The sequence below is a fragment of the Nelumbo lutea genome, chromosome 7, assembly GCF_056320005.1.
Source record: "Nelumbo lutea isolate HS-2025 chromosome 7, American lotus-T2T, whole genome shotgun sequence".
Classification (NCBI taxonomy): Eukaryota; Viridiplantae; Streptophyta; class Magnoliopsida; order Proteales; family Nelumbonaceae; genus Nelumbo; species Nelumbo lutea.
This window is the reverse complement of record NC_142690.1, coordinates 58301608-58326193: the sequence shown is the minus strand read 5'-3', so window position 1 is coordinate 58326193 and position 24586 is coordinate 58301608. Positions and strand designations below refer to the sequence as shown.

The window sequence follows — 24586 nt, the reverse complement described above, 5'->3', positions numbered from 1 at the left end:
TGATAACAGATACAACATGTGTGATTTACATTGAATTGGTGGTGCAGATTCACCCTCATAGTGTTTGAGCACATTGAACATATGAGACAACAAAACAGGGATATGGAATAAATTTACATCCATTTCATCCCATTCCTACATTCTTCCTACCAAGTAGGCACTTGTTTTTACTCTACAGTAATACCCAGTATAGTGGTAAGCCTAGGTCTTTTGTATCTTCTCAAAAGCAAAGAAGAGCACACAACACTAACAGATGAGAGAGCCATACATGCACCAGCCACCCAAGGAGGTAATTTTAATCTCAAAATTGGGAAGAAAACGCCTGCTGCAACTGGAATGGCAATGATATTGTAAGCCATGGCAAACACATAATTCCATCTGATACGGGAAAATGTCTTCCGTGAGAGATCGATGGCTACAATGACATCTTCCAAGTTGTTCCTCATCAACACATAATCAGCAGCTTCTATGGCAATATCGGTTCCTGCCCCAATTGCTATTCCGACGTCGGCAGCTGCCAAGGCAGGGGAGTCATTGATGCCATCACCCACCATTGCAACCACACTTTTGTCTTTCTGAAATGAACGTATAACATCAACTTTCCCTGATGGCATTACCTCTGCTCTCACATCATCAATGCCAACCTGCCAAGCCATGCATAGGAGTTTAGTGTAAGCTAGTTTTGTAATTTCACCAGTATAAAACAGAAAGCATTCTTGTTCACAATTGACTGTGCCTCTGATATGTGTGTATGGCCAGTAAGTACAACATGAAAAAGAGAAAATACTAACCTCATTAGCAACGGCCCTCTTGTTTTATAATTTCAGAAAGACAATATGTGTGTAAGCTAGTTTTGTAATTTCACCAGTATAAAACAGAAAGCACTCTTGTTCACAATTGACTGTGCCTCTGATATGTGTGTATGGCCAGTAAGTACATGAAAAAGAGAAAATACTAACCTCATTAGCAACGGCCCTTGCTGTCCTCCAGTTATCCCCTGTTACCATGACTGGTTTGACACCCATGTTCTTCAGGCTCTCTACAACAATAGCTGCTTCTCTCTTAAGAGGATCTGCTAGTCCTATAGCTCCAATAACATTGTTGTCAAATGCCACAAGTATCGCTGTTTTTGCACTTTCTTCTAATCCCACCAAGAAATTTTCAGCTTCAGTTGGTATGGTGATCTCTTTTTCATTCAACAATTTCCGGTTGCCAACCTGATAAGGATACAATACCTCCATTAAGAATTAAACATACAACACTTCAAGTTCGTTTATGCATTTATGGAATTGTTTTATTTTAGGATTATCAAAGAATAAGAACTTAACAAGGGCCCTAGAGTTGCTTGAATCATTTTAACGTTTTGCTTTCATTGAATTTTACTCGTTATTTTGAATTTATCTACGAGCTCATTGGTTTACTGGAACCTTTTGAGTATGAGCTAATAAATAATGTGATAAAAATAACATGATGACTAAAGACTTTTATCTCTTTGTGCTCTGGTGTCATGCTTAGAACAGCAACATAAGGTGGTGTGATGTCATCTAGCATTCTATAGATTGTGTATTTTGTGTATGTTGATTCTCATTAAAGGGAAAAGATTAAGATGTGCATGTGGATACACTTCAAATACTTGGATATGCAAGAAAAATCAAGAGGTCATGGAAATATTAAAAGAATAGGATTGAATATGCCACACAAACACACAACATACACACAGGCACATAGATGAAGAACATTTTTCTCTTTTCTTTTTTTTTTTTTTTTGTGTTTGTGTTAATGCAGATAAAGATAACATATATAAAGGCATCTAAATCAGTTGCTATGTTAAGAAGGTAATACTGGATGGTAGAAAAACCTTAGGTTGTGTTTGGTTTGAGAGAAAATAAGAAAGAAACAGAAAAAAATAGCTAAACTCTCTTATTTTCTGTCAAAACCAAAACTACTTTTCTACTGAGCCAGGAGGAACTATATGAACCAATTCTGCATATTTAAGCAATAATCCAACAGTCTAATTCTAAAAATTCTTTTCAATGACAAGAGGTGATCAAACACCTATATATCTTTACAAAGGTTATCCAGTAACCCATGTGAAAAGCCTAAGATCACACAAATTGACATGTTAGGAAGAATTATGAACAAATTTCAGAAAATAGAATTGTCTAGAATCACAATTTTTTTCTCTACTTCAACTTTTCCTCAATTTGGAAGTGTTTAAATTACCTATTTGATACATTGTTCCATCAACTTTAAAATAAGTTCACTTGTTTTAGATGTATTTGGAGTGCTTTAGAGTATCTTTTGTGACCAAAAACAATTAAATAATGTGTTTTCTGCAGGCAAAGCATGATTTTCTAGTTACTTTATCAATTGTCTCTGCGGTCATAAGATTTCTTTGAGAGATTCTATATTTTTAATCTCAGCTAACAGGCTATAGCTGTTGGGTTAGTCTTTTCCAGTCTCTTCTAATGGGCAGCAGGAGTTTTCATATTTTTACCATGTTAACAAACCTCTTTTGATCCTGTTGATAATTGGGAAATAATTCTAGCCCTAATTTATATTTTAGCAAGAAAACTCAACTTTAGAAATCTTTTTATGAGTGTATCGTATGCCCAACTGAGGGTGAAACATTATCACATCTTTGTTAGCCTTAAAAAAGGTTAAACAAATAAACAGGTTGAAGTGTTTGTGCTTCAGTGCTTTCTCAAGATTCCCAGTTAGTCGATGTCATTCATGGGGTGTGATCTAATAAAAAATTTTTTTATGAATGGTATAATTTGATCATCATCATCATCATCATCATCCAAGCCTTATCCCAGCCATATGGGGTTGGCTACATGATTCCTGTTTCACCATTCTGTTGTATTTAATGTCATATCCATTGTTAAATTATGATTGGTATAATGATGACCATTTTTCTATTTAGCAGTTAGGCTGCTTCTTTTTCCTGCCCTTGAGTTCTGTTAGTCTGATAACAGTCAAGAAGAGAGAAGAAGAAAGAAGAAAGAGAGAGAGGAAGGAGAAGAAAAGAAGAGAGGAAAGGGAGAGAAAATTCTGGTTCGAATGAGAGAAAAGATTACCTCTCCCATTCGGCCAGATGTGTTTTATATTACTAATATAATGGAAAAGACACATGTGCCCCTACTTAAGTGAGGGACACTAGTTCTAACATAATCTTACACGTCAGCAACCTCAACATAAGCATAAAGACAAAAATACCCCTACATACTCGACACTAACACTCCCCCTCAAACTGGTGAGTATATATCATATAATCCCAGCTTGTTACATATGTAGTCCACTCTTCCCTGACCTAACCCTTTAGTAAATAAGTCTGCCCATTGGTTCTCTGTGTTAACATATGTAGTGTCTATCACTCCACTCAGCACCTTCTCTCTCACAAAGTTACAGCCAACCTTTATGTGCTTGGTTCTTTCATGAAACACCGGATTAGAAGAAATATGAACCGCAGCCTGATTGTCACAGTAGAGCTTCATTGGAGTGTTAACATTGTATCCTATCTCCTGTAGAAGGTTACTTAGACACACTAATTCACAAGTAGTATGTGCTATAGCTCTATATTTTGCCTCTGCACTGCTTCTCGCCACAACTATCTGCTCCTTACTTTTCCTTGTCACCAGATTACCCCCAAGAAAAGTGCAATAGCCTATGGTAGATCTCCTATCAGACATGAACGGCCCAATCAGCATCAGTATATCCTTCTATTTCAAGTTTTCCACCACTTTTGTATATCAAACCACGACCAGGAGCCCCCTTTAAATACTTCACCGTTCTTAGAACCGCATCCCAATGAGGAACTAGAGGTTTCTACATGAATTGACTTACTACACTAACCGCAAACGAAATGTCTGGCCGAGTAATGCTTAGGTAGTTCAGTTTACCTACAATTCGCTGGTATCCGCCAAGGTCTTCAAACACTTCACCCATATCACTACTCAGCTTAGTGTTTGTTTCCATAGGTGTTTCAGTTGGTTTAGCACCTAAGAAACTTGTTTCTTCCAGTAAATCAAGAACATATTTCCTTTGACACAAGTTAATACCATGCTTAGACCTTGCTACTTCTATCCCCAAGAAATATTTCAATTTACCAAGGTCCTTTGTCTGAAAATGTTCCTGCAGAAAAGTCTTCAACTTGTCAATGCCCATTTTATCATTCCCAGTAATAACTATATCATCTACATACACCACCAATAGGATCTTTCCTACTTGAGAGTAATGATTGAAGGTTGAATGGCCAACTTGGCACTATTTCATACCAAACTTCTTTACCACCTTACTTTACCTACCAAACCATGCTTGAGGAGACTATTTAAGTCCATAAATAGCTTCTTTAGTCTGCATACTTTACCATCCTCCCCTGAGCAACAAACCCCAGTGATTGCTCTATATAGACCTCCTCGAGCAAATCGCCATGCAAGAAAGCATTCTTGATATCAAGCTGATAGAGGGGCAAACCATACATAGCACCAAGAGAGATCACAACACAAACCGAACCAATCTTAACAACCAGGGAGAAGGTCTCTATGTAGTCAATACCATAGCTTTGGGAGTACCCTTCTGCAACTACTCTAGCTTTTAGCCGCTCTACACTACCATCAGGTAAGTACTTAATAGTATAAACCCACTTACAACCGATAGTCTGCTTCCTAGGAGGAAGAGTGGTGAGGTCCCAAGTATGACTATGAGTTGGAGCTGAGAGTTCTTCTTCCATTGCACGGCGCCATCCTGGAGAGGCAAGGGCTTTCTAGACATCCTTAGGGACAACAACAGAGGATAACAAAGAGATAAACTGGCGAAGGAAAGCAGAAAGGTGAGTGAGTGCAACATAATTAGAAATAGGATGAAGGGTACAAGTGCACTTACTTTTCTGCAAGGCAATGGGAAAGATCAAGATCAAATACTGGGTGTGGGGACAACTGTCGGATCTGTTGACATTGATGGAGTTGGAGGAGCAGCCGATACATGTGGGCGATGTGTATACACTCGACGGATAGGTGGCCGTTCAACAGGTGGTGGCACCGGAGACAAGGACTTGGTCACAGTTAGAACAAGAGGAACGGAATCCACAACTAGAAGAGGAAGAGGAGGAGGTGATGAGGAAGAGGAAACATCACTGGACCCTAAGAAAAACGGAGTAGAATCGAAGAAAGTAACATCAGCACACACAAAGGAACGTCGAAAACTAGGATGATAACACTTATACCCTTTTTGAGTCCGGGAATAGCCAAGGAAGATGCATTTAATGGATCGTGCATCTAACTTGTCCCTCCTAGGGCCCATATTATGGACGAAGCAGACACACCCAAAAACCCAAGGAGAAAGAGGAAACAGAGACAAGGTAGGAAACAAAGTAATGAATGGGGAATGACTATCAAGGATAGACGTGGGCATCCGATTAATCAAGAAGCAAGAAATAAGCACCGCATCACTCCAAAAGGGTTTGGGAACATTCATGTGATGCATGAGAGATCGAGTTGTTTCCAAAAATGACGATTCTTTCTCTCAGCCACCCCATTTTGTTGTGGGGTGTAGGTACATGAAGTTTGATGTATAATGCCATGTTGGTCCAAGTATTCTTGAAATGATGAAGAGAAATATTCACAGCCATTATCAGAACGAAAAATTTTGATGTGAACACCAAATTGGTTGTGAATCTCAGCATAAAATTTTTGGAAAATAGTAAACAATTCACTCCTTTCTTTCATTAAATAGAACCACGTTATCCTTGAATAATCATCAACAAAAATGACAAAATATTTATATCCATTGTATGACATCGCTTTATAAAGACCCCAAACATCTGAATGAACCAAAGAAAAATGACTCGGCATACGGTTATCAACCCTAGGACTAAAGGGAACATGATGATGTTTCCAAAACTAACATGACTCACAATCCAAAACAGAAAGTTGATTCAACGAAGGAACCAAAGACTTCAAAACTTTCAGCGAAGGATGGCCAAATTGATAGTGCCACTGGAGAGGAGAGAGATGACTGGAAAGCTGTTGATGTTCTTCCACCACCGTCAAGATAATACAACCCACCAACTTCATGCCCTCCACCAATCTTCATCCCCGTCTTGAGATCCTAAAAACACATGAAGAATGATAAAAAGTAATAGAGCAATTGAGTGACTTGGTCAACTTACTAACAAACATAAGGTTAAACGGAAATTTAGGGACATACAAAACTGAGGATAAAGGTAAGGGGGTCATGTTAACATTGCCAACACCACAAATGGAGGATGTGGAGCCATTAGCAAGGGTAACAGATTGTGATGTTGAGCAATGAGAGAGGGAAGAAAACACCCCTGGAGTTCCAGTCATGTGATCGGATGCTCCAGAGTCAATAATCTAGGGATTGGGTGTGGATGCCAAACAAGCCATACCTGAGTGTGCGAGAGTGGCCGTGTTCTGCTGAGATGTGGTCTGGACAAACCTCTCGTACTCATCATGGGGGACACTCATCATCTCCTTCCCGGTAACATCTATGGATGTAGGAAGCATCTAATTAGCTGAACGACTCTCCTATCCGAAGCTGTTGTCACTAGTCATGGCATGATTGGCCCAAGTTGAGGGTGGACCAAGCAAGTCATAGCAATAATTAATGGTATGTCCATCCATACCCCAGTGAGTACACCTCCTCGGACCCGAACTACGTCCCCTACCACGGGCTCCCCCTGAATCTCTACCTCCAGTGCGATCACCACCACGATTATATGTAGGCCCACCACCACCACTCCGGCCATATACCGGTCCACTGCTACCACTATGGCTAGACTGAGCTCCCTGAGCTCCACCTCTAACACCACGGCCCCTCGATACTGCAAAGGCTGATCTGTCGGAAACACTAGAGTTCTCAATAGATCCAATGGAAATCCTCTGAAGTCGAGCAAACACCTCTTTTAAGGAAGGAAGAGCTGATCCTCCTAGTATTTGAGCCCGCACCGTTTCATACTCAAATTTCAGCCCCACTAAAAATCGAGTCACATCAAGTTGTTCTCTCTGTTGTTGCTGAACTTTGACATAGGAAGTGAGGGGTGATAAACATTCAACTCATCACGAATGTTTCTCATACTAGCATAATACTCCTCAAGACTTTGATTGCCCTGTTGCAGATTAAAGTATTCCTGATACAACTGATATACTCCGGTTGTATTGTCTTGGCCAGAATACAACTTCTTAGCATGGTCCCACACATCTTTGGCAGTGTCAAGAAACATGAAATTGACACTAACCTTGGGTTCCATACTGTTCCATAACCACGTGATAATCTGTGCCTCATCTTGTTCCTAGTCATCATACTCATGAGAATCAGTAAAGGGTTTTTCCTCCATTATGTGTTTCACCTTCTTCTTTGCCTTAAGAAAAACTTCTACAGATTTAGCCCAAGGTACATAATTTTCTCCATTAAGTTTAATGGAGGTCATTTGAACATTCAGGTAGTCAATAGGAACCATCACATTAGACTTGCTATCATTGCTGTCTCCCATTGCTGAATTTTGTTATTGCTGAATTCGGCATACTGCACACTAGACCACGCCACACACTGATCACACTGGTTTCAGCACTTGTTATTGCTGAAAATTGCACTCTTTACACCACAAACCCTACCCCACGACTACCTGAAATCTCACCACACTGTATGAGGACCACTCCCCCTTCGAATCACACTAAAAATAGCATAAACCCTAGCACACTATAGTCTGAAATCCCACCATATGATCTTAAACATATTATTTGATTCACAACAAAAAAATGCATAGAAATCTCTTACCAAATCACCCGAAAATCAGACCACACAAGACACCCACTGCACCACACGAATCAACCCTCTTCTCTTCATTGATTAGGGGAGGGCTTCTTAGAAACCACAGCAACCAACCACGAACAACACAACTAGAGGCATAGAAACCTCCAAGGGAAGAGGGCACTCCTTTTCAGCCCTTTCCCTTATCTCCAACTGATTCGGCCTGCCCTTGAGTTCTGTTAATCTGATAACAGTCAAGAAGAGAGAAGAAGAAAGAAGAAAGAAAGAGAGAGAGGAAGCAGAAGAAAAGAAGAGAGGAAAGAGAGAGAAAGTTCTGGTTCGAATGAGAGAAAAGATTACCTCTTCCATTCGGCCGGATGTGTTTTATATTACTAATATAACGGAAAAGACACATGTGCCCCTACTTAAGTGAGGGACACTAGTTCTAACACAATCTTACACATCAGCAACCTCAGCATAAGCATAAAGACAGAAATACCCCTACATACTTGACACTAACAGTATTTAATGTCATATCCATTGTTAAATTATGATTGGTATAATGATGATCATTTTTCTATTTAGCAGTTAGGCTGCTCCTTTTTCCTTCTTCAAAGTTATCTCTAGTTTTATTCATCAATAGTTATAACCTCCTTGCTTAAATTTGAACATCTTTCCAATATATTTCTAATGACACCACCCTAATTCTGGCTAACAGTCCCACCTTATAACCGTATTAAAAACATGGTTGACAAGGCTAATTTTCAGCAATTAAAATACTTTGACTACCTGTCTACCCCTATTAGACTTAGCTTCTGTACTCCGAAATCCAGCAGCAATGCAAAATAAGCACCCTTTATCACCCTTTATCACCATCACCACCCAAGCCTTATCCCAACTATATGGGGTCAGTAACTAGAATCCCAACTATATGGGGTCAACAACATGAATCCCAACTGTACAGGGTCAGAACTAATATGCCACATCTTGTAGAACTATACTATCAATCATCATCATCCAAGCTTTATCCCAACTATATATGGGGTCAGCAACATGAATCCCAACTATATGGGTCACTCATCCCTTTATTTTCAGTAACTTAAATCACTAGTCCTCACACCTATTAGAACATGAAGTTTTTGTGTGTAGAGAGACTGGGTCGAATGGGCCCTAGTATATTTTCCTGTAGTGTGTTATTTATTTATTTGTTTGTTAATGGGCCTATCTTTATGGGCCTGTTATTTCTTTTTGTAAGTTCTCTTTATGTTACTACCTAGCTGGCCACCCACTTAAGGGCATACTTGTAATTAGCCTAAAGAATGAAGCTTAACAAAAGGATTAGAGAAGGGAGAGAAGAGATAATTCGAACTCTTCTTCTTCTTCCTCTTATTTTCTCCATCTTTTTCCTTTGTGCTGCTGTTCTCTACTTTTCTTCTTCTTTTCTCTCTAATTTTAACCAAGTTTATATCAGTTTTAGAGGACTGATTCACATCTTGGTATCAGAGCAGGTTTCTTTCTTCCTTATTTCTTTTTTTTCTCTTTTCCCATACACCCTTCGATTAGGAGAGTGTATAGAGAAATAGGTTCTCTATAGTTTAGAGGATCTTTTGCCTAGTTGGTAGAGGGTTTGGAGAGTTGAAATCTGGCTGAAAACTGCCAAGAAGTGATGTTGTATTGTTTTTGCCCAAAACCCTAGCCGATTAGAGAGTTTCGAAGTTACAAGTAAAGGAGAAGCTTTGGGTGTGGCGCTCTGTGCTTGGGAGGTGTCTTTTGACTTCTAAAAGAGGGCGGTTCAGTTTTGGAAGAGATTGGGAAGCTCTGGTAGGAGCGACTACATCTTTTCTCTTTCTCCCCGATAGTTGGGCGCAATGAAACCCTAGTTTTCAAGCATTTGGGTACTGTTTTGACTTCATGTAAGTTTATAAAGACCAAATTTCTGGTTTTTTTATTTCCGTTTGACTAATGGAGCAATGCAAAAGTGAGTTCAAGCAGGTGCCAATTTCTGGGCTTGGCTCGGTAGGTTCCGTTATGACTGGTGTGACCACAATTAAGTTAGATGGAACCAATTATCTTGCTTGGGCATAGTCTATAAGGATTTATGTATGTAGTAGAGGAAAATTGGGGTATCTCATAGGCAGTAAGGTGAAACCCGAAGAGACAGACCTTGAATTTGAGAAATGGATGTAGGAGAACTATACACTCATAGGATGGTTGGTCAACTCTATACAGCCCCATATAAGTCAGCACTATCTCTAGATGTCTTCGGCCAAGGAGATTTGGGACAGTGTTGCTGAAACCTATTCACAGAAGTTGAATGTGGCAAGAGCTTACAAGCTGAAAAGTGTGGCAATCTACGATTCTATACTAAAATCCCTATAGCAGGAAATTGATGTCATGGAGACAGTTGTATGGGAGAGTACGAAGGATGCAAAAACTTTTAGCAAGTTGGTGGAACAAAATAGGGTCTTTGAGTTTCTTATAGGACTCAACCCTGAGTTTGACATCATTAGGCAGAATATTCTGACCAAGGATGAGGTAACTCTTGCCCAGACATATGCTATGGTAAGCAATGAAGAGAGTAGGCGGTAGATTCAGTTATAGAGTCCACCTACAAAACACTTTGCACATGTTAGAATAAAGCCGAAGGGTCCAAGTGAGAAGAAAGAGTTGGTATGTGAGTATTGCAAGAAACCAAGGCATACTAAGGACACTTGCTGGAAGCTTCATCCTGATCTTCTACTTGACAGGTTTAAGAATAACAATAGTTTTAAGAAAACCAGTTAGACAGGAAAGCCTAAGATAGCTAATGTTGTCATAGTACCCGAAGGAGGAAGGAGAGTGAAGAGAAGTCAACAATGGAACAGTTGGAAACAATGAAAGCAGATTTTGAAAAGTATGGAAGGTTGTTAAATCACTTGGAAGCCACTGTCTCTGCATCTCTCACTCTTCAGGCAACACATCATCATCATCCGCATTTGCTCACTCAGGTATCCGTGCTTCTGCAAACCATGCTTCAGTTTTAGGTAATCATAAAATCCCTTGGATCATTGATCCTGGTACATCAGACCATATGACCAGCTTGTCTAATCTTTTTTGTTCATACCACCTTCTCTTTGGTAAAGAGAAAATATCTCTTCCTGATGGGTCTCTTGCTCCCATTTCTGGCAAGGGGGATATCAAGACATCTGACACCCTTTTTTATCCTCTGTCCTTCATGTCCCTAAACTTAATACAAATCTTTTATCTATTAGCAGCTTAACTAAATCCATGAACTGTAGTATAACCTTCCTTCTTACTCATTGTGTTTTTCAGGACTTGCAATCTCAGATGATGATTGGGAGTGGCCATGAGGCGAATGGAATATACTTGTTGGACACAACTAATAGGATTCTTGGACCACCTCATCGAGTTGCCTTGGAGTCAGTTTTGTTAGAGTTTGTTGACAAAGTAATGTTATGTCATTTTCGGTTTGGTCATTTGTCTTTTTCTACTGAGTCATTTGTTTCCAAATATGTTTAAGGGAGTGTCTTTATCAAGTCTTCATTGCAAGTCGTGTGAACTGGCAAACATTGTAGACAATCTTATTCAGTAAGCAATAAAAGATCCATTTCTCATTTTCATAATGTTCACTCTAATGTATGGGGGCCATATCATTTGCCTACTATGGGGGGTTATAAGTACTTAAAACTTTTTATTGATGATTATTCTCGTTACACTTGGATTTATCTCATGAAATCCCATGATGAAATACCAACTATTGTGCAAAAATTTCATGAACTTATTCCTACCCAATTTAACGCCCGGATCAAAATATTCCGTTCTGATAATGCTAATGAGTATTTTGAGAAAACCTTCCCATCCTATCTTGAAGCTTTTGGGATTATTCATCAAAGTTCTTGTTCCTACACTCCACAACAGAATGGAATGGCAAAAAGAAAGAATCAGCATGCGGTTGAGGTTGCCAGATCCATCCTTTTTGCATCCCATGTTCCTATAAAATTTTGGATGCTACCTTTTTGATTAATCGTATGTCTTCCTGGGTTCTTGGCTTCAAAACCCCCTTTAGCCTTTTCTTTTCGGATGAGGATCTCTTCTCTCTTCCTCTCCATGTTTTTGGGTGCACTTGCTATGTACATGTTCACAACCATCAAAAGGCACAAATTTTAACCTAAGGCTCATAAATGTGTTTTTCTAGGATATGCCTCCACACAGAAGGGATGTTGCTGTTTTGATCTGGTTAGTGGCACCCGCTTTGTATCTCGGGATGTCACATTTGCTGATTCTACTCCTTTCTTTAGTATTCCTACTAAGGGAAAGCAATATGAGGAACCCTTTGCTATGTCTCCAGCAATTCCTCTTCTTGTTCCTTTTGAGTCATCTAATGAGGTGTCCACTTTCCCACTGGGCCTACCTCCAATATTCATGCTCCTCCACTTCATCCAGTTCTCCAAAGGTAGTACCAAAGACACAGATTAAGACATGGGCAAGTTGTTTCCACTCCTACAGAAGAGCCTTGCTTCTCCCATCATTACTGAGGTAACAAATCAGCCTTCCTTTGACCCATCTACTTCTTTCCCAGACCTTGATCTTCTTATTGCTCTTCGCAAGGGCAAGCGGCAGTGTACAACCCATTGTATTTCTAAACACTTGTCCTATAGCCTTTTATCCCCTACCTACTACTCTTTTCTTACTTATGTTTCTTCCCATGTGATACCCAAGTTTGTTCAAAAACCCTATCTAAACCTGTATGGAGGGATGCTATGATGGTTTTACTGGATGCTTTGCATAAGAACCATACTTGGCATATTGTGGATTTGCCAAAAGGGAAGGAACCAGTGGGTTGTAAATGAGTATTTTCCATTAAATATCATTTTGGTGTCTCTATTGAGAGGTCTAAGGCCAAGTTGGTTGCTAAAAGCTACATCAAATGTATGGTATTGACTATCTTGAGACCTTTGCTCCTGTGGCTAAGATGACCTCAGTCTGGGTTTTGTTGTCCCTAGCTGCTACTTTTGAATGGCCTCTCCACCAGTTTGATGTTAAAAATGCCTTCTTGAATGGAGATCTACATGAAGAGGTTTATATGTCTTTGCCTCCAGGAGTGTATGGAAAGGAAATGCAAGGGAATGCGTGTAAACTACAAAAATCCATTTATGGTCTCAAACAGTCTCCTCGGGCCTGGTTTGAGAGATCCAGGGCTGCTCTTGTCTCATTTTGTTACACACAATCTCAATCTGACCATACCTTGTTCTCGAAAATAAGTGGCTCTCTGGTGACCTTTCTGATAGTTTATGTTGGTGATATTGTGGTCACGGGTAATGACACCCAGGAGGTCAATAAACTCAAAAAATTTCTTGACTCTGAATTTGAGATCAAGGATTTAGGAGATCTCAGGTATTTCTTGGGCATTGAAGTTGCTAGATCTAAGGATGGTATCTTCATTTCTCAATGCAAATATGTCATTGACCTCCTTGTAGAGACTGGTAAACTTGGTGCTAAACCAGCCTCCACTCCTATTGATCCCATAAGCTTTCTGCTATAGATGATGAACTTTTATCTGATAGGGGAGTGTTTCAGAGACTGCTTGGGAAGTTGTCATATCTCTATATGACTCGGCTGGATATTTCCTATGCAGTGAGTGTTATTAGTCAATTTATGCATTCTCCCAGAGATACACATTTAGCTGCTACAGAAAAAGTCCTGTGTTACTTAAAAGGTACTCCAGGGAAAGGCATTCTATTTGCTAAACATGGACACATGAAGCTGGGAGCATACACTGATGTTGGTTGGGCAGGATGTATTGATGATAGGAGATCCACCTCCGGTTATTGTGCTTTGGTGGCAGGGAGCATTGTTTCATGGAGGAATAAGAAACAGTCTATAGTTGCTAGATCCTCTACTAAAGCAGAATATAGGGCAATGGCACATGGTGTATTAGAAATATTGTGGTTGCGACCACTTTTAGAAGAATTGGGGTTTAACTATGAGAAGCTAATGATGCTCTACTGTGACAACTAGGTAGCTATCAATATTGCACATAATCTTGTTCAACACGACAGAACTAAGCACATTGAGGTTGATAGACATTTTATACAGGAAATATTTTCCTCAAAAGAAGTTTGCTTGCCATTTATCACCTCAGAAGAACAGTTGTTGATGTTTTGACCAAGGGAGTTCCAAGAGGGAAGCTGACGCACTATATAAGCACGTTGGGCATGATTAACATCTATGCTCAGCTTTAGGGGGAGTGTAGAGATACTGGGCCGAATGGGCCCTAGTATCTTTTCTTGTAGTGTGTTATTTTTTTATTTGTCTGTTAATGGGCCTATCTTTATGGGCCTGTTATTTCTTTTTGTAAGTCCTCTTTATGTTACTGCCTAGCTGGCCACCCACTTAAGGGCATACTTGTAATTAGCCTAAAGAATGAAGTTTAACAAAAGGATTAGAGAAGGGAGAGAAGAGATAATTCGAACTCTTCTTCTTCTTCCTCTTCTTTTCTCCATTTTCTTCCTTTGTGCTGCTGTTATCTACTTTTCTTCTTTTCTCTCTAATTTTAACTAAGTTTATATCAATTTTAGAGGACTGATTCACATCTGTGTTGTGTAAACAAGCAAGTAAGAATCTCAAAATTTGGTTGTCCCATATGTTGAAGCATTAGCACACAGAAAATGTTAGGCAAAAATGTTCCTTGCTCTAACTCTGTCATGTAAAAATGTTTCAAAACTCCACAGAAAATGCTCCTTGCTCTTGTATATTAGTATGATTATTCCTCTCTTGTGAGTTATGAATTGAGATGCAAAATTCTTTAGGTTAAAAGCTTACCAAAACATTTTTTCCATTTATAGAACATTTCACACCTCTCCCGGGCAAAGCAGAAAAATCCGTGACATCAAGAAGCCACCCAGAGAATGTAGACTCTGTTTTGTGGTTCTGAGCATCCTTGACAGCAGATGGATAGAAATGGAAATGTTGGGCATAGTCCACCAATGCTCTGGCCAATGGGTGTTCACTGCTGGCCTATACATGAATAATATGGCATAATTGAATATTTACAGTATAATTTATCATGACCATTTGTAGAACACTTGAAATCAAAATAACAATCTCAAAACTAGTCATAAAAACTGAACTCACCTCTGCAGAAGCAACCAAGGTGAGGAAGTTTCCACGCTCCATTCCATTGAAAGTTTTCAATGCGGTAACTGTAGGTCTTCCCTGAGTAAGAGTACCTGTTTTGTCAAACAGCAAGTATTTAACCTTCTGGGCCCTTTCCAATGCATCCCCTCCTTTTATAAGGACACTATTGTTGGCCCCAACCCCTGTAGCGACCATAATAGCAGTTGGTGTTGCCAAGCCAAGAGCACAAGGGCAAGCAATCACCACAACTGATATAGAGAACATAAGAGCAAAAACAAAAGAGTTGCTGTTTTCAGGTCGCCATTCTTCTGGGTATGCTCCAAGTTCTCCGCTGACATACCTGTTCATGAACATGAAAGGTATAATTAACATTCAAACCATGCATCTTTAAACTACCTCAAAACAGGTGACAATATGCTTACCAACCCAGAAATGTTATCAATGCCATGCAAACAACTGTTGGCACAAAAATGCTTGCAACCTGAAAAATGATAAACAATTATTACAGGGAGGGATTTATGGTTATCATCTAATCAGAATAGAAACAGTTAAAACGAACTAGATCATTGTGATCATTGATTCGTCCAATCAGAATAGAATTCATGAAAAGCTAGCCCCAAATAGTTGGATTAAGGATGAGTTGAGATGAGAATTGATATAATTCTGCTCCACTTATCAAGTAAGCAGAAAATTTTCAAGGCCATAGGCTTCTCAAACTCATCGGATTACCATATCTTACAGTCAAGAATTAATTTCTACTGTTCTTAAATCCCTATGTGCAGTTGGACAATTTCCATCCAGCTCTCATTATCAAATACTTCTCCTAGATATATTTGTCTTACTTGAGCTTATTCTACCAGATAACTTGCAGCTGTCAATGCTAATGTTAAAAAACCAGCTAACTTACTCATACAAAATGCAGAAAGAAAACATAAGCCCCAGCAGAAGTCAGTCAAATAAACTATGTTGAGTATCCATAACTGCCTTCTTTTCCTTTTATTCCTTTCTCTTTATTTTCCTTGGTGTGTTTGTGGGAGGCTGTTTGGTTGGGGCGTGGGGAGGGGAGTCTAGTCAAGTATTGGAAAGAGTACTTTAAAATTAAGAGCAGTTGAGTTGATCCAAGCAAAATCCTGTAGGTCAGGCTTTAATTTCAGTTTTGGGGGGCTTCTATGTAAATTGAATGTGGAATTTGGGGATGACACTTTTATCATCAAATTGTATTAACTGTCTAATTTTAATTAAGTTAATGAATTACTTTCTGCTGAAAAAATAAAAAGCTTTTAACTTCAGCTCATCATATTGGTTCCATAATAGAGCTATTAGAGCAAACTTTTCTGGATATGTTGTGCAAGAAAACCTCTCTTTTAGCCAGGTGGAGGGATGATTTCACCATGACATAATATTCATCAGATATGGGAACCTATAGATCAGCAGATCAGGCATGTGCTAAGCATCCTAGTCTACAGCACTGAATAATATGATCCTTTGCTACCATTAAGTTATGCTTGTAATAATATAATCCTTTGCCACAGAATTCATACTTTCATAGAATACTTGGGCTTTGATAAGACTTTGCTGAAAAGTACAGATACTTACAAAATCAGCAAACTTCTGAATAGGAGCTTTAGACATTTGTGCTGTCTCAACGAGAGAAATTATCTGGCTCAAAACAGTATTAGACCCCACTTTTGTGGCTTGTATGTGAAGAACACCATGAAAATTCATGGTACCTCCTATAACCAGAGAATTAACCTCCTTCGAAATTGGTTCAGATTCACCAGTTACCATACTTTCGTCAACATAACTTGAACCCCATGTAACAACACCATCAGCAGGAATCTTTGAACCAGGAAGAACTTTTAATGTATCACCTGGATGAATTAGTAAAGAATCTATCACCCTTTCCTCAACAAACATTCCTCCTGGAACAAAATGATGAATAAACCTAACCATTAGTGGAATTCATTGTGGAAATGATCAAATGGAAAACATTGGCAGTACACAGTCCAAACAAACTAAGCATCATTTCATATATAGTGGAAAGTTACCTGCATCTTTGACAAGCAACAGAGCTGTTGCAGGTGCAAGCTCTACTAGCTTCTTGATTGCATCTGATGTCTTCCCCTTCGCAAGAATTTCCAAGTACTTTCCCAATAGCACAAATGTAATTAGCATGGCACTTGTCTCAAAATATATAGGAGACCAGAACCCAGTAAAGGCACCATATAGAAGTGCATAGACAGAATAAAAGTAGGAAGCTGAAGTTCCTAATGCAACCAAAACATCCATGTTTGCTGACCTATTCCGCAGTGCTCTACCAGCTGCTACATAGAATCGCTTACCAATAACAAATTGAATAATACTCACCAATGCCCATTTCAACCAATCACTCATAAGGAAGGGTCCACATCGCATAAGCAATAAAGAGTACATGAAGGGTATGTGTGGACAAACTACCCCTATAAGGAAAAGAGGGAACTGCAGCCAAGATAATGAATATTACAACCTACCTTAAAACAAATAATAAAAGGGAAAGATGAAAAAAGAGCGATATAATATGAAATTCAAAAGTATATGCCAGCAATGTAAAGTGAAAAGCCCAAAAGGGACATGCAATGTGCAAAATTGTCACTCATGAGAAGCAAAACTGCATGCAAGGTAGATATATTTCCAAACAATGCAAGATTATACTCACACTGAGAATCAGACTAGAGGTGAAAAGCCATAACATGTTTGAGGATTCGTCTATACCATTCGAAGATCTTGCTGTGTATGGATTCTGGACATTTATTTTAAATTTACCATTGCTTCCTTTCTCAATCCCATCAACTATGGATCTTGAACTTATGACTTCAGGATCAAAGAGAACTTCTATTTGTGGAAGAGTCTTGTCAAATTCAAATTGCCTAACCCCTTTCAAGTTCCTGAGTATATCATTTAAAATATTTGCATCCATCTCATTGGACAACCCAATCACCCCTAATAAGATCTTATCCTGTACATTGCTCTGCATAAGTGCACCTTCAAAACCGGCATCTTCAATTGCATTAACTATTTCATCCTTACTTATGACATTAGGATCATACTCAACTTCACCTAATGAAGTAGCCAAGGCAACAACTGCTCGTTTGACACCAGGAAGGTTTCTCAAAATACCTTCAACAGAATTTACACATGCTGCACATGTCATACCTCCGATCCTGAACTGTCCCACCAGAGTTTTCTGTGATTTTATTTGGGATATATTGGAATCCAGCAGGATCTCAGCCTCAAAACCAGCATCTTCAATGGCATTCTTGATGTCTTCATCCTGCAATGGACATATAAAGTTGCAATATGTTATGGTGGAACTGAACGAAACTCTAAACCATGCACAAGTTTGAAAGACTTAGATCATTATGGAAAAAAGTAGTTAAAGCTTCCAATCAAAAAACAAAAAATAAAATAAAAATAAAAAGCAGCTAAAGATAGTCCACACAAGGCCCCAGCCCAAAATGAAATGGGGTAAAAAGTGAGGGCACAATACGACTTCACTGGTTCTCCCAAGGTTATCAGTCCATTAGAACTTGCTTAACCACCTACCCTAGAGAAATACCTTAAAACCCAAAAGAAAATGAAACATAAATGTAAAGATTTTCAATAAGGACCAGTAACCAAAGATCAACAGCTGCCAGCTAATGATAATAGACAAAGAATCTCAACCTAAATATGCATACTTCTTCCAAAAAAGTCTGTCATTGTCCAACACACTTTATATCTCTTGGAAGCAAAAGAGACAGGATTTGAGTAATCCAAGGGAGAAAATCCACTTTATTTGAAGCATGTTGAATTACTAACAGTTGGCACCTCAAATTTTAAGAAAAGCTTGGCCGTTTGGATAAAATAGCCTGGGCTGTTTTGAAGCTTCATGTGCATGACATGTTAATATGTATGTGGGACACTTTATTTGAAGCATGTTGAATTACTAACAGTTGGCACCTCAAATTTTAAGAAAAGCTTGGCCGTTTGGATAAAATAGCCTGGGCTGTTTTGAAGCTTCATGTGCATGACATGTTAATATGTATGTGGGGCAAAAGAGTAGGTGTAATTAATGTTCTTCTAATTAGAAAGACAAATAAGGGGCTGAGTGGGTAACGTGTCATGTGCAGGAAGCCCACTAACGGCCTAGGCCGTTTTTTTTTTCCAAACAGCCAAGCCTTTTCCCTCAAGTTTCTAGCAATTAATGAATTATAAATTGTAAACTAACTGGCAGAGATGTAAAAAATGCAGTAAAAGTTGTACCAATGATAGGTAGAATAGAGTGTTGGCATATCTGACTTGTGCCATACAGGACTTTTTTTTTTCATATATTGTTTACACTTACAATAATATTGCTGAAATTATCTACACCATGAAACAAGAGTTGAAAATAATACCTAATGGCAGACATTCTCCTCAAACCAAATGGAGCCTAAAGGCCAACATATAGCCTTACCATCATGACCAGAATGCAATTGCTTATACATATTTCTGAACATGACCAACTAATTCGATTTAATGAGAGTTTCAATTGCATTTGCTTCTAACTCTTATTTTTTTTATTGGAAACTGTGACTTTCATTCAAAGGTTAAAATTAAAATGTACAACTGTCACACACCCAGAATAAGGTGTTGACCCCTCAATTAAGATCACTATCATAAAGCAGCCCAATACAGTCCTTACCTTGTAATCCCTTGTTTGGCTAGAGTATCAGCCAGTACATTTTTTGTCAAAGTTTAGCTTCACTCTTTGTTGTGCTGAAGGGGCCCTACTTTCCTGAATTACAGGTTTTGAAGTGGAAGAAGTGGAAGAGAAAGCCACTGCACTCCAACCCTGATTTCCAGAAGATCAAGTTATCTTCTCATGTTACAGACTTTGAAGGGGCCCAACTTGCCTCAAATTTATCATCTCATGTTACCTTGATTTCCAGCAGATAAAGGATGGAAATGCCAGAAGTCTAGGTGATTTTCAGTCATTTAATTCCAAACAGTATAGCTTGTATGGTTTGTTTTTTCCCATATTGCCAAAATCACATCATTATGCTTGGTACGAATAATTAAGTTGCTCAAGTTTGATATTCAACCATTTCTTGTTATCAAGCTTGAACACATTAGAACCTCTAAATAAAGGACAGGTTAAAGCTAGTCCCAACACAGAAAGCTTATGCAACACCGATTTGAAGAAAAAAATCTTGCACTCATTTCTCTACTTTGCCTATTTTGTAGCTTTTTAATTTCTAGTGTCAAGACGTTCATCCTGCAAGCATGAGGGAGTTCCAATACGAAAAAGCAGGAGAAGAAAATTTAGAGAACAGAAACAAATAACAATCAGAAAGACAGACATAGAGGGTTCACCACTAGATTAAACAAAATTCTAGAAGCCAAAATGAACCCAAGTTCTTAATTCCATTTCAAAGTTATAATTGCCCAAAATTCAACCCGTGTGCTTCATTCCTGTTGTAGGCTTTGTTTGTTAAGAAAGCTATGCTCCACCGCTACTTCTACTCGTTTGATTATATCTCTTTCTTTCCAACCTAAAGACCATGACCTTCAGATAAGTCTACCAGAAAATGCAGCAGTCACCGGGAGTTACAGTGGAATTCTTGGCATAGCACTTAACACTAATTGGAGATGACTACTGCCAGAGCACCATTGATCCTTTTATTGTGATGAAAAGACAATAATCTGAAGAACATTTCAATAATTAGAACAGCCTATAACACCATTCCCCAGCAAACTTGAGTGAGAAGAAAAGGAAGAACGTAAAGAAAACAATTCGTAATCAAAATTACCAGCAATTCAGGTTCCAAGCACAATTAGAAGAAGAAAAGTCATCCATACATAGTCAATCACCAATAACTCTGGTTCGATAGAAAAAAAAAAAATAGTAATAATAGAACCGAAACTAATCGTAGAGCAAAACTAGCCATCAGGTCGCCAACATTAATTATAATTGTTTGTTTGCCATTCACGGTACAATAACTTCTGAAAAAAGAAAAAAAAAAGAAATCTCAAAACATATTGATATGTCATATGATCGCAAGTTAAATAATAACGCAGAAAAGTTGTCAAAATTTAGCACTAACCCATGATCCCAACTCCTATCAACGAAAACTCGAACAAATCCAACTATCAGCTAAAAGAATTTAGTGCTAAGAGAGCTACCAAAAACCAACCTTGACAAAATTCGGATCAAAGACCACATCCGCCTTGTTCTGAAGTAACGCCACCGACGCCCGAACAACACCATGGATTCCGGTGAGAGCCGACTCGACAGAATTCGAACATGCAGCGCAAGTCATACCGGTTACTCTGACCTGAATTCTCTTCATCCCCTCCTCTATAGATTCCATCTTCTCCCTCTCTTCTTCCTCATAAGAATCCAACAACCGGACATTTTCTAGGTCTGGGAAATCGTTGGCAGCAGCTACGGTCTCCGGTTTCCGGTCACCGGAGACCGCCGTGAGCTGAAGGTCTCTGAGACTCGGCGCCATTGAGAGGAACCGAGAATGAGAGACCCAACAACAGAATGCCAAAAACGTAACAAATAATAAAGAGAGAGAGAGAGAGAGAGAGAGAGAGAGAGAGAGAGAGAGAGGACACTAGGACAGTTTTCCGAGGGAGATGGCGAAGACGGCAATTTGTTTTTTTAGCAAGGAAAGCTGTAGGTGGAGGTGGAGCTGCTAAGAATGGCCGAATATAACCTTCATAAATTTTTTTTAGTTCGTTGTTATCCTTGTACTTCGTTTCGTTTGTAGTACACAGCAGACACGTTTTTCTCACGACGAGGAGAACAAAACTGTTTCAGCTCGCTGCTACCGGACCGGGTCCAAGTTAATTGGAACCCCTCCCCTACCCCACCCCCAGCGAGTGTGGGTCCCACAAGCAAAGATCCTCAGCCATCCAATGGACACCGCCGGTTCTATGTGATGTAGAGCTACTGAACGTCGGATTGGAATTTAGTGAGTCCAAATCGAAGGTTAGTAAGCAGCATGGCATTTGGTATTTTCCTTGAAATCACTGCTCACCTTTTGACTATTTTAAAATTTGATTAATTTTTTTTAATTTGAAATTTTAATAATTTTAATAGAAAAGGTCGTGGACCTGGATCACCATGTATTTGATATTTCCCTCTATTAAAATATTTATCTCTGACTGATTGACCAATTGAGAGTTAAAAAGGTAAAGCCCACAGATTCAACGGCGGCGATCAAAACCACCGTTTTGAGCTTGGGTCCGCGGACCCTGGAGGTGGAGGGACACGCATAAAACGATCAAGAGATGAAACTCGCCACGTGTCTTCTTGAAACCTTTTATTTAATTGGGTTGTTGTGGGACCGATCAGTCAATCAAGCCCGATAAAAAATGTGAGTGAGACCATCGCGAAGTTGGGCTTCGACCACGTAGCAATTCACGATGGGCCACATGTCACAGTTCCACGGTGGATTTTGACACGATAGGTATGCTTTGGTGGTTCGATTGGAATCTACTTTAATTTTTATTTATTTAACATAACGCTCATCTGACACTAATCCAGCCGTTAAATGAACGGCTCTGATCATGAGTAGTTCTCCGTTTTCCTCGTGAAAAGCAAACTCAGATTTGTCCGGTAGTGTTGTGTTTTATTATGGGTCCCACCGTATTTGCCAATTGATAGCAATCCTCATTCCTCAATCTCATCTGACGACTCCTCAGCCATCTCAGGACAAAGCTTGCGTGGAATTCGTATGAGTCCGTACAGAGCGCGCCAAACACACGCCTCACGATATATCCCAACCGTGCATTGGAAACATCTCCGGTCAATGCACGGTTGGTATGTGTTGTAGAGCGCGTGTGGGACCCGATCTGAACTCGCTTGCCTGCCTGTTTTTCCGTCTGTTTTGATAAATAATGAAAATTTTGAGGAGTTGGTTGGGGTTGGGGAGACGTGTAGCATGTTGACGTTGTTGGCACGCACGCAGAATTCAATACCGGTCCCAACTTCTCGCAGACATGGCCAGGGTCAAAGCTTGGCGTAAAGGCAAACGTATATGGCAGGTTGCACTAGGATTCAAACCTTTTACAAACAAAGTTTCTTTTTAGTTGGTTTGATAGATGATAAAGTTGAAGGAAAGTTGTTAAAAATATTCACCGTATCTGTTTACAATTTTCTCTTAGGCTGCGTTTGGAATTGGTTTTGTTAGCGTTTCGAATTGGCTATGTAAAAGTTTACATCAATTCGATTTTGTTAGTGTTTGGAATAAGTATAAATGAAGATCCATGTAAATATTATATCGATTTTATTGATGTAAAGCTTTTCACCTTTTTATTACGATTTTTAAAATGTAACAGTCATCTATTTATATGATTCAGTATAAAACATCATCAGTGTATTTTTACATTTTATATTGATGACATTTTACACCTGATGTAAATGAAGCCTTAGGCTCTAGAGTTGTACTCTACATATTTGTATTTGTATTCCTTTCAAATTAAGCCTTAACATTCTTATTTTCTCTTCTAATTTTCTGTCAAACCAAAGCATAGAAAAAAGAGTCCGAATTTGGTCCTCATAAAATGCACCTTGCACTAACCTCACAGCATGCTACAGATGCACATAGGGAATATCTCTCGTACTTGTATGTTATTATTCATGGGAGATATTCCCAATCAATGTGAGGAGCATATCCCAATTAATTGAATTGGTTGTGGGCCTTGTGGCCTTGTGGGTATGCTTAAATCTATCTCCACATTGTTTTTCTTATTGTGAATTTCAAAAATAAATCAAATCCATCTTATTAAAATAAAAAAGGGGTTTTTATTGTTCAGTCCACCTCAAAAATCCTAACTCCATTGTATAGTTGGGGTAGGTGTTAGATTGGAATTGGTGCCAATTCATGGGTGGGTATGGGTGTTATGGGTGGAGTTGTTTATAAATTTGAATTGTTGTAGATTTGCATTTCAAATAAGAATTTTGAGGTAGAGTGCAGTCTAAAAATCCCAATAAAAAATAAAGAAAGAAATAAAATTTGGTTATCTAAACAAAAACATATAAAAATATTTTCTTGTTATGCATGTGTTTTTTATTTCCAAAAATGGAACTAAAATGTATTCTTGAGTTTTTATAGTTTAAATAATATGTTTTTATTTGGTTATTTAATGTCATGTATATTCAATAAATCATATATTATATGCACTATAAAATATGTTCTTGTTTTAATAATGATGGCTTTAAAACATTAATTGTTTTTCTTTCTTCTTTTTGTTTTTGAAATAAAACCATTGTTTTATCTTTTCAAAACAAAAACATTTTTTTGTTTTTCATTGATGTGGTGATTTTGAAAACAAATAAAAACAAAAACATTCATGTTATAGAACATTCCCTAAATGTCATCACATGGATATTTCATGGTCTAAAATTACCTTGTCATAGATAATCAATTGGGGTCATGGGTCAAACAGTTTGATCACCAAATTCAACCTTTTGATTCATCCAAAAGATATAAAAAGGAGGTAATAAAGGCAGAAAAATATTTCAATTTATCTTTTGCAATTATTCTGCATCAAAACAAGCTTAAAACAATAAATGATGAAAGGTATAAACAAGGTTGAAAATATAAATACGCCCAATACACTAGTAGAGGCATATTGAACAGTACTGATAGCTTTTTTTATTTTTTTA

The 24586-nt window shown here is 38.6% G+C and overlaps 1 protein-coding gene across 1 annotated transcript; it reads right to left on the bottom strand.

Moving 5' to 3' along the window:
• RAN1 (copper-exporting ATPase / responsive-to-antagonist 1 / copper-transporting ATPase (RAN1)) lies at positions 1-21651 on the bottom strand. The gene is made up of 9 exons (XM_088954373.1): positions 21102-21651; positions 17603-18217; positions 16956-17385; positions 16504-16829; positions 15330-15388; positions 14905-15247; positions 14593-14787; positions 960-1217; positions 1-644 (listed from the first exon to the last, which is right to left on the bottom strand). Exons 1-9 carry the CDS (start codon positions 21417-21419, stop codon positions 168-170), a joined length of 3021 nt encoding a protein of 1006 aa, XP_088810499.1. The 5' UTR covers positions 21420-21651; the 3' UTR covers positions 1-167.
• Positions 21652-24586: the final 2935 nt, after the last annotated feature.

Coding starts and splice junctions, on each gene's coding strand:
- RAN1 (XM_088954373.1), bottom strand. CDS start 21,419: ATGGCGCCGAGTCTCAGAGACCTTCAGCTCACGGCGGTCTCCGGTGAC. Junction 18,218..21,101: donor TTGATCCGAATTTTGTCAAG/GTTGGTTTTTGG, acceptor TGTCCATTGCAG/GATGAAGACATCAAGAATGC. Junction 1,218..14,592: donor TAAATGGAAAAAATGTTTTG/GTAAGCTTTTAA, acceptor TATCCTTATCAG/GTTGGCAACCGGAAATTGTT.